General features: G+C 44.8%; 1 protein-coding gene across 3 annotated transcripts in view; it reads left to right on the forward strand.

The window, feature by feature from the left end:
• The window catches only part of DCAF8 (DDB1 and CUL4 associated factor 8), a gene marked incomplete at its 3' end in the record, with an annotated part of 38,048 nt that extends 28,848 nt beyond the window's left edge, over window positions 1–9,200 (forward strand). For all 3 annotated transcript variants that reach the window (XM_034756300.1, XM_034756301.1, XM_034756302.1), the window contains 6 exon segments: window positions 1,212–1,306; window positions 3,453–3,563; window positions 6,863–6,935; window positions 7,864–7,921; window positions 8,481–8,588; window positions 9,070–9,200. In XM_034756300.1, coding sequence (XP_034612191.1) covers window positions 1,212–1,306; window positions 3,453–3,563; window positions 6,863–6,935; window positions 7,864–7,921; window positions 8,481–8,588; window positions 9,070–9,200 — 576 coding nt within the window.
• Window positions 9,201–11,188: the final 1,988 nt, after the last annotated feature.

Below are 11,188 nucleotides of genomic sequence, written 5' to 3' on the forward strand. Positions count from 1 at the left end.
GCTTGGTCTATAGCACAGGCACCTGTACATTTACCACTGGGTCCTTCCATTGGGCAAGGTGTGGAAATGTTAGAATCATAGAATATGAGGGTTGGAAGGGACCTCAGGAGGTCATCTAGTCCAACCCCCTGCTCAAAGCATGACTAATCCCCAACTAAATCATCCCAGCCAGGGCTTTGTCAAGCCTGGCCTTAAACTCTAAGGAAGGAGATTCCACCACCTCCCTCGGTAACCCATTCCAGTGCTTCACCACCCTCCTAGTGAAAAAGTTTTTCCTAATATCCAACCTAAACCTCCCCCACTGCAACTTGAGACCATTGCTGCTTGTTCTGTCATCTGGTACCACTGAGAACAGCCGAGCTCCAGGCTCTCTGGAAACCTCTTTCAGGTAGTTGAAAGCAGCTATCAAATCCCCCCTCATTCTTCTCTTCTGCAGTCTAAACAATCCCAGTTCCTCAGCTTCTCCTCATAAGTCATGTGTTCCAGCCCCCCGTTGACATAGGACGGACCTCAGTGGTTCTTTAAGAAGCATTTTCATCAGATGTAAAGTGCTGATTACATTTGCACAACTGGTCACAGAGGAGCAAGCGAGTGACTGAGACCTAATCTCGGGTTGTGAACTGCTGTGGACAGCGACCGTGCTCTGTCTGTGCAGCTCCAAGCACATCCGCAATCTGGGTACTACTGAAATAGATAAATAACCCCTGGCCTTATCTTAATACAGGAGGGGCAGGCAGTGAAGAGTTTGCATTGTCTGATCACAGTCACATCGAAGGGATGTGCTAAGAATAAACCTACCCGGCATGTCTAACTGCAGCAGGAAATGCAAACTGACCTCCTTCCGCCTGTCTTTCCTTACAGATATAAAAAATGTGATTTAACTGCCCTAACAACCTGACCAAATCCCCCCTCAGCCGACTCTGTCCCAGAACACACTGCAAAGTGGGTCCAAGTGGCTAATTCTGCTTTCCTTGAAGCAGGGGAAGCCGCCTCAGAGCCCATTTTCCCTCCTCCGTCTCAAGGCAGATGCACCTGTCTCAGTCCCACTGACAGATTAAAAATCATACATCAGCCTGTCCCAGGTTTTGTGGGGCTTAGTCATTGAAGTGCTTCCCGATTTCAGGTGGGAGGGAGGGTGGTATACAGGGGAAGGAGTCTTGTCCCACTTGTTGGTTAAAAAGGGAGCCAATCCCAAAGCATTTATCTTCCAGCTGGCCCTAGAGCCGGATTCTCCATGCACTTTCTTATCAGCTGGCGAAGATGCTGTGGTCTTCACCATTGACCTGAGACAAGACCGCCCTGCTTCGTAAGTATCTTTCCTTTATGCTTGCTGTTGATTGCTATGAGATCCTGGTGAATCAATGAGGTTTCGAAGCTCCTAATGGTTCCTGAGGCCTCAGATGTTCTGCTGTATGCCAGAACGTTGTCTCGGTAAAATGTGTAGTTGATCATTTTAAATTGGCCTGTGTGTTTTGCTAGCTGTCTGCTGTGCAAGGGTTTTATCAGTCTGACCTAGAGACGGGCTTACTTGACAGCAATAAAGTTGGCTAAGCAAACTGTTTACTCTGCTGTAGAGAATCTTTTAATGACTAAATCAGTGCGCACCCTTTGGACTGGATGGCTCAAGGTGTTTGTTGATGGCTGGGATAGACAGCTTTTACATGACTGGTCTGAGTCCTCCCTGTTGCTTTCTGATCCATCTGGCAGATGTTTGGTGGCCCACACGACATGAATTTGGCACTCTGTCTGCATTTGTCAGCCTCATGAATTAGGCCACTGGGACTGACCTCCCTTCCCCCCCCCCAGGGGATCCCTCACTCTCTCATGATAGCTGCAGAAGCTCAGGCTCACATTGCAGAGTCTTTGCACCTGTACTGTGGCTGCGGTCAAGGCTCAGTCCAGGACTGAATTGCACGTGCGTGCAAACAAGTGGATGTTTGTTTTCCTCAAGACATACCAATGTGATTGAGTGTGAAAGAAAGAGGCTTCTCCAAGTGTGAGATGCTGTTATCTAGTCTGTTTTAGTGAAGGGTCTGAAGTGCAGTAATTAATCAGCGTTGCACTTGAAGCATTTAGCATGAGCTTCTTGCTACACTCTGTTGTAGTTAATTGAAAAATCATAATTGAACTAGCAGGTTGTTTAAGGTTTTAACCTCGTCTCACATGTTGAATTGTCAATTTTGACGAATTTCCAAAGTACGCAGGTTGCTTTTAAAGCAGGCTTCTAGTTTAGTAACCTAGTCCTTTTCTGATGCACTGGAATCTCTTTGAAGATGATCTGATTTAAAATGAAGGGTTTCAAAGTCAACAGCATCTGAGCTAGTCTTACATAGACCGTTCTTAGTTCAACATCACACATCTAGATTGCCTACAATTTTAAAACCATCTTCTTCATAACCAAGGTAAAGATTAAAGGGACATGATTTATTTAAAACAAAAATCTTAGATTTTAAACCTTTAAAACCTTCTGCCTATTACAACTGAAATAATACTAAAATGGAGCTGCATGGTCAGTTTCACTTTTTGTTTTTAGTTTTCCTGAAATAGCTTCTATTCTGCTGTTTGGGTTTAACACTCCAGGGGAAGATTTGAATTGTCATCTCTTAAATATCATGAAAACGTTTCCATTAATACTAGCTTCTACAAAACCTGAATATTGGGCGTGTACTTGTGTAGCTTTTTAAAAAAGTTTGAGTCTTATCCTTCAGGCTAGAACAGGAGTTCTCAAACTGGGGATTGGGACCTCAGGGGGTCGCAAGGTTATTACATGGGGGGGTTGTGAGCTCCCAGCCTCCACCCCAAACCCCGCTTTGCCTCCAGCATGTATAATGGGGTTAAATAGATAGTAAAGAGTCCTGTGGCACCTTGTAGACTAACAGACGTATAGGAGCATGAGCTTTCGTGGGTGAATACCCACTTAGTCTGGATCTGTAAAAGCAGCATCCGAAGAACACGGCTACCCCTTTGATACTTAAATAGATAGTGGTCTTAATTTATAAGGTGGGATGGCACTCAGAGGCTTGCTATGTGAAAGGGATCACCCGTACAAAAGTTTGAGAACCACTGGGCTAGAATAACCTTAGCACAAGTGTTTCTGCTGTTGGATAAAGTCTGGTGCCCTTTAGCATGCAGTAGGTTATTACCAATTGTACAGATACATCAGCCTCTGGTACAAGTAGCAAAAACACTTCAGATCCCCTCTACTAAATGCTGTTTCGAAGGAAAAAGCCAGAAAATGACTTCACTCCACTGTGTATTGACTAGGAACTGCAGCATAAAATCATAGTCATGTGCTTTCTTCAGTTTGGAACCAGAAATGACTTTTTTTTTTTTTTTTTTAAACTCAGTGAGTAAGAATCTGTCTGCTGAGTGAGCTTAGAGACATGCCTGCAGTTCCCATCTGGACACTGTTTTGCATTAACACATGGATCTTGTTTTCCTCCTCTTTAAAGGAAACTGGTTGTGACAAAGGAGAAAGAAAAGAAAGTGGGTCTCTACACCATTTATGTGAATCCCTCTAATACGCACCAGTTTGCTGTGGGCGGCAGGGATCAGTTTGTCAGGTAAGTCTATCTCCAGAAGATATGAGAGAGGCAGAGTCACTGCTCCATATTGGGCTAGAGCATTTGGCTTAGGGGCATGATCGGTGCCCTGGAGAAAGCAAAGCGGCTCTGAAGACTCCTGTAACTACATCCCTTCCATAGTCTTCTAACCCACTCTGTGGTGCTTCATGGACACTGCTTCTTCCACAGGGCATCACTGGGGCCAAGGAGGCTCAGTATTAGACTCCTTTAATATGGATGATAACATCTACACTTACATTGTCTAGGGCAGGGATCGGCAACCTTTCAGAAGTGGTGTGCCGAGTCTTCATTTATTCATTCCTATTTAAGGTTTCGTGTGCCACTAATACACTTTAATGTTTTTAGAAGGTCTCTTTCTATAAGTCTATAACTAAAAACCTTATTTACTTTACATACAACAATAGTTTAAAGTGTTTATGAAGCTTCATTTAAAATTAAATTAAAATGCAGAGCCCCCCGGACCAGTGGCCAGGACCCGGGCAGTGTGAGTGCCACTGAAAATCAGCTCGCGTGCCGCAGGTTGCCTACCCCTGGTCTAGGGTTATAAACCCACCTGCTTTGGAGCATAAACCAACCTCTCCTGATGGGTTGAAAGCAAGCTGCCATTACAGGCTGGTTCTTCTATTATTAGTCTGCTGGTGCCTTCCTCGGAAGCATCTTTTTCTAGTCGCTGACCGACAAGATGCTGGACTAGGAGGATCACTGTGATTAGGTCTGGCAGTTCCTATGTTCTTACACTCAAGTACTTTGAATCTGCTGTATTTAAAACACGAGTTCCACGAGTTCCTTTCTGTATGACTGTTTCTCCCTTCATCTAAATCTCTCCAAGACCTTTCACTGCACGAGAGCACAAATCAACCCGTCTCAGCTCAGAACTCACATTCACTTCAGTGTGCAACTTCGGTGTCACATTTGAAGCTGCCTATTTACGTGCAGCCTCACCCTAAGAGCGTCAGGACAGCTACACTGGGTCAGACCAATGGTCCATTGGCCCAGAATCCCATCTTCTGACAGTGGCCGGTGCCAGATGTTTCAGAGGAAGTCAACAGAACAGGACATTTATCGAGTGATCCATATCCCATTGTTCAGTCCCAGCTTCTAGCTGTCAGAGGTTTAGGGACACTCAGAGCATGGGACTGCATCCCTGACCATCTTGGCTAATAACCCTCGGTGGACCTATCCCCATGAACTTACCTGATTCTTTTTTGAACCAACTTATACTTTTGGCCTTCACCTCATTCCCCTGGCAACAAGTTCCACAGGTTGACAGTGCATTGTGTGAACTACTTCCTTTTGTTTTAAATCTTCTGTCAATTTCATTGGGTGATCTCTCCTTCATGTGTTATGTGAAGGAGTAAATAACAATTTCCTTATTAAATTTCTCCACACCATTCATGATTGTATAGACCTCTATCATATTCCCCCTTCAGTTGTCTCTTTTCTTTTCAATCTCTCCTTGTATGGAAGCTGTTCCATACTCATAATTTTTGTTGCCCTTCTCTGTACTTTTTCCTATTCTAATGTATCTTTTTTGAGATGGGGCAACTAGAACTGCACACAGTACTCAAGGTGTGGGCGTACCATGGAGTTATGTAGTGGCATATTTTCTGTCTTATCTCTCTCTTTCCTACTCGTTCCTAACATTGTTAGCTTTTTTTTTTTGTCTGCTGCTGCACATTGAGCAGATGTTTTCAGAGAACGATCTGCAATGACTCCAAGATCTTGCATGGTAACAGCTAATTTAGAGCCCATCTTTTTGTATGCAGAGCTGGGATTGTTTTCTAATGTGCATTGCTTTCATCAACAAAGTTGATTTTAATTTGCCGTTTTGGGAGATCCCTTTGTAACGCCTCGCAGTCTGCTTTGGACTTATTTTGAGTAATTTTATATCAACTGCAAACTTCGCCACCTCTGTCCCTTTTTCTAGATCATTTATGAATGTCTTGAACTGCACTGGTCCAGTACAGATCCTTGGGGGACCCTACTATTTATCTCTCTCCACTGTGAAAATTGACCATTTCTTCCTACCCTTTTGTTTCATATCTTTTACCTAGTTACTGATTCATGAGAGGACCTTCCCTCTTATCCCATGACAGCTTACTTTACTTAAGAGCCTTTGGTGAGGGACCTTGTCAAAGACTTTCTGATAGTCCAAGTACACTGTATCTACCGGATCACCCTTATTCAAGTTCATTGACCCCCTCAAAGAATTCTAACAGATTGGTGAGGCATGATTTCCCTTTACAAAAGCTGTGTTGACTCTTCCCCCAACAAATCATGTTCATGCGTGTCTGGTGATTCTGTTCTTCATATAGTTTCAATCAGATTGCCTGGTACTGAAGTTAGGCTTACCCGTCTGTGATTGCCAGGATCACCTCTGGAGCTTTTTTTAAAAAATCGGCATCGCATTAGCTATCCTCCAGTCATCTGGTACAGAGGCTGATGTAAATGACAGGTTACAAACCACAGTTCTACAGTTTCATTAGGAGTTCCTTCAGAACTCTTGTGCGATACCAGCTGGCCTTGGTAATTTTGTGGTGTTTAATTTATTAGTGGTTGGTTGTATACAATTATGCGCAGCCTCATCCTGTCCTCCACGGGCTCCCCACTCCTGCTTGCCCCAGACTTACTCCTCAACCCAAGGGCTTTTCCTGCTGAATTCCCTTTGTCTGCTCAGCTAGCACTAGCCACCTCTGTCCCCCTTTTCGGGGTAAGAGCCTTTTCCCTTTGCTCCAACTGGCAGGAGATACAATCTTGTCTCTTGCCACATGGTGTCTCCAAGTGTATCAAATCTCAGCTGAAAACCTGTTTTCTCCCTTGCCTATCTGCTGTTTATCTAAAACTCTCTGGGGTGTAGTAGGTACAAATGTAACTGCTCCAGCATGATGTAAGTAGACAGTAAGCTGTAGGTGTTGCATTCTGTCAGATGAGACTCAGGTCTAAGGCCCCAACCTCTCATTGTTATTAAAGATCACGTGGCTCTACTCAAGAGCTATTGTGTCAGCCTTTGTCATGGCCAAATCCCAGTTCTGATCCTTGCATTTTTATCTACATTCCCTCTAGAGTTTGTTTGACTGCAGTCTTAAACAGCTGCCACATTCCATCTCGGAGATTGTGCATTTAATCGAGGGTGAAGTGACTTAGATACATCTAATCTGCATAGTTAGAAGCTGTAGGGCACTTGAAAACTCATTTGCAGAAAAGCACTTAATTCGTGCAAGAGCTTTACGTGTGTTTGAATTTGGCATTAATCTTACCGGCTTTCTGTCTTTATCTAGGATTTATGATCAGCGGAAAATAGATGAAAATGAAAACAATGGCGTGCTTAAGAAGTTCTGCCCTCACCACCTGGTAGGAAGCTGCTTTCATGATGTATTGGAATTCCTTCCCCCCAGCTTACGGGGGTGAGGATTAGAGGGTTATTCCTCAACCATGGCCTGCAGTATCCCGTACACCCTATACGCTGCAGGCGTGGCCTGGGAAGGTGCGTGCTTATGGGTGGGTCAGTAGAGGGTATGTACTGTTAGGTGGCTAACTCTTCATTGCCTTGTCCTTGTGGGTTTGCCAGGTTTGGGGTGAGTGGGCGTGTAGCAGCCCTAATTGCTTTACAGCAAAGCAGTTTGCTCATACTGGTCTCCTAGGTTTTTAATGATTGGGGGGTTTGGAGGGAGCTGCACATCTGTGCATGAACTAGCTGTGCATGAACCCATCTCCATAGGAGAAAATTGATAGAGAAACATAGCTCCGATGGAGAAGGTATTGTGTGCCCAGCCCTTATCAATCAAGCTTGCATGTTCCCAGCCCCAACCAATCAGGTTTGCGTCCACAGCACATAACTATTCAGTTATGTGAAGAGCAGCAGAAAAGGGCCCCTAAAGCCAACACTTAAATCTATGAAGTGTTGTTCCAGATCTACTCAGGATCCACTGTACTGTAGAGTCTGGTGGGGAAAAGTAGGGTTGCCAAGAAAAAATTACACCCAGAGCCCAATTTCCGAGACCTCCTATCTAAAAATTATGGAGCAAAACCCAACAACTGCATGGCGTGTTTCACCCTTCGAATGTTCTAACGCTGTGTGAAATCTTACAAAGATGGGCTGCCTAGAGCTGGAGAGAAACGGGCCCCGTTTTGAAGTCTGTTGTAGAACACAGCCAATTGGTGTCAGGCACCACCGTAATAGAGGATGGTCAGTGTAACTGCATCCCTGAATTAGGATTTGGGAGTCTCTGAGCAAAGGAAGTCTGACTAGAGCTGTCTGGTCCTTCTCCCTTGCTTTTAGGTAAACAGCGAGTCCAAAGCTAACATCACCTGTCTCGTGTACAGCCATGATGGCTCAGGTAGGTAAAGCACTATGTCTTTAGGGCCAGTCCTGCAGCCACCTCCCTCTGCTCCTGGGGAGTCCGGGTCCTGCTCATTAAGGTGCTGAGCAGTGAGAATACCATGTCCTTGAGTTGAAGCCTTCCTGTTTGGACTTCTTGGGTGTGTGTAGCAGTGTCATAAAGGAACAAGTGTTGGGAGGGGAGAAACCTCCACAGACATCTGCTACGGGGAGGCACTCTGTATACTAGTGACTGCAGTAAGCGCCTGGGATCTAGGTTCTGTGTGCAGCTGAGTCAGATTCTTTGTGCTCCAGGATGAATCACTTAACTCTGTCTCATCCCTGAATGTAAAATGGGAAGGACACCTGCCTACCTTCTTTACAAGGCTCTGAGATCAGCCCTGGCTCTTGGGCGGTAGTGGAGTCTGCTTTGGGGGGGGCTCCTGGGAGGTGTGCTGGCATAAGCTGCTGTATGGCTTGCCCATCCTAGCCTCTGTTTCAGGGCAGAGACTGTAGCATGTTAGAATCCGCAGGCAGATGCTAATGATCCTGTGTGCACGTCTCTTCTTCTGTGGCAGACCTCTTGGCCAGCTACAATGACGAAGACATCTATCTCTTCAACTCTTCTCACAGCGACGGGGCAGAGTACGTCAAGAGATACAAGGGACATCGCAATAATGCCACAGGTAAGAATAAGCCATTAATAGGCACCTGTCTCCTTCCTCCCTGATATTGTTCACTAACGAGCACGCACAAACCCCTTGGCCTCTTAAGTGGCAGGGATGCTTCTGCCATCAAAAACCTCTGAGGCTTTTAAACTGAGATCTTTCATGATCGCTAACTCTGCCATCTCCACTCTGAAGAGGTTCGGTGGATAGTGCAGTTTTGAACTGGGGGGGCATCGGTAGAGCTGTGTGGAGGATACAATCAGTGCCTGTTACTGCCTCGTTCTTAGTCCCTTATTTCACAAGCACCAAATTCACATGTTAAAATCAACTCTTGGGTTTGTACAGCATGAGCCATTGTGTGTAGAGGGATGAACAGATCCATGCTGGTAACCTTGGAAACTTGTTGTCAGCCAGGCATAAAGTAAACAAATGTCACGGAGAGCTGCATGGACTTCAGAGCTGTCCTTGAGCTCTCTGCTTGAAATCTCTCTCCTTTCAGTGAAGGGTGTTAATTTCTATGGCCCGAAGAGCGAGTTCGTGGTGAGTGGCAGTGACTGTGGACACATCTTCCTGTGGGAGAAGTCATCCTGCCAGATTGTGCAGTTCATGGAGGGCGATAAAGGAGGAGTGGTGAGTGCCCTCTTCTGTTGTACGTGCCAGACTCCACAGCCATGCTGCGAAGCCATCTCTTGTCCGCAATCCTTTGGGTTCCCACCGCATTAGATAGCGAGCTGGGAGTTGTGTCTCATGGATTCTCTTCTTAGTGGTGAGGGCAGAATGGGAATTATAGCTAATTCTGCCACTGATGTACAAGGCATTCCCATGGGTCTGCAATGGGGTATTTGTCCACTTTTGTGAAGCACTCTGAGATCTTGGTAGAAATGCCAATTTTAACAGTACATGCAGCTTCTTGACCCTCCGCATAAGAATGGCCATATTGGGTAGACTAATGGTCCATCTAGCCCCATATCCGACAGAGGCCAGTGCCAGGTGTCCCAGAGGGAATGAACAGAACAGGGAATCAAGTGATCCATCCTCCGTCGGCCATTCCCAGCACTGGCAGTCTGAGGCTAGGGACATTTGGAGCATGGGGTTGCGTCTCTGACCATCTTGGCTAATCGCTAGTGATGGACTCAGTGAGAGATAAAAAGACTTCCTTTAAAAACTGGAAGTCAAATCCTAGTGAGGCAAATAGAAAGGAGCATAAACACTGCCAAATTAAGTGCAAGAATGTAATAAGAAAAGCCAAAGAGGAGTTTGAAGAACGGCTAGCCAAAAACTCCAAAGGTAATAACAAAATGTTTAAGTACATCAGAAGCAGGAAACCTGCTAAACAACCAGTGGGGCCCCTTGATGATCGAGATACAAAAGGAGCGCTTAAAGACGATAAAGTTATTGTGGAGAAACTAAATGGATTCTTTGCTTCAGTCTTCACGGCTGAGGATGTTAGGGAGATTCCCAAACCTGAGCCGGCTTTTGTAGGTGACAAATCTGAGGAACTGTCACAGATTGAAGTGTCACTAGAGAAGGTTTTGGAATTAATTGATAAACTTAACAGTAACAAGTCACCGGGACCAGATGGCATTCACCCAAGAGTTCTGAAAGAACTCAAATGTGAAGTTGCGGAACTATTAACTAAGGTTTGTAACCTGTCCTTTAAATCGACTTCTGTACCCAATGACTGGAAGTTAGCTAATGTAACGCCAATATTTAAAAAGGGCTCTAGAGGTGATCCCGGCAATTACAGACTGGTAAGTCTAACGTCGGTACCGGGCAAATTAGTCGAAACAATAGTTAAGAATAAAATTGTCAGACACATAGAAAAACATAAACTGTTGAGCAATAGTCAACATGGTTTCTGTAAAGGGAAATCGTGTCTTACTAATCTATTAGAATTCTTTGAAGGGGTCAACAAACATGTGGACACGGGGGATCCAGTGGACATAGTGTACTTAGATTTCCAGAAAGCCTTTGACAAAGTCCCTCACCAAAGGCTCTTACGTAAATTACGCTGTCTGGGATAAATGGGAAGGTCCTTTCATGGATTGAGAACTGGTTAAAAGACAGGGAACAAAGGGTAGGAATTAATGATAAATTCTCAGAATGGAGAGGGGTAACTAGTGGTGTTCCCCAAGGGTCAGTCCTCGGACCAATCCTATTCAACTTATTCATAAATGATCTGGAGAAAGAGGTAAACAGTGAGGTGGCAAAGTTTGCAGAGATACTAAACTGCTCAAGATAGTTAAGACCAAAGCAGACTGTGAAGAACTTCAAAAAGATCTCACAAAACTAAGTGATTGGGCAACAAAATGGCAAATTAAATTTAATGTGGATAAATGTAAAGTAATGCGCATGGGGGAAAAAATAACCCCAACTATACATACAATACGATGGGGGCTTATTTAGCTACAAGAAGTCAGGAAAAAGATCTTGGAGTCATTGTGGATAGTTCTCTGAAGATGTCCACGCAGTGTGCAGAGGCAGTCAAAAAAGCAAACAGGATGTTAGGAATCATTAAAAAGGGGATAGAGAATAAGACGGAGAATATATTATTGCCCTTATATAAATCGATGGTACGCCCACAACCTGAATACTGCGTACAGATGTGGTCTCCTCAT

This window comes from Trachemys scripta, chromosome 24 (assembly GCF_013100865.1).
Source record: "Trachemys scripta elegans isolate TJP31775 chromosome 24, CAS_Tse_1.0, whole genome shotgun sequence".
Lineage (NCBI taxonomy): Eukaryota > Metazoa > Chordata > Testudines > Emydidae > Trachemys > Trachemys scripta.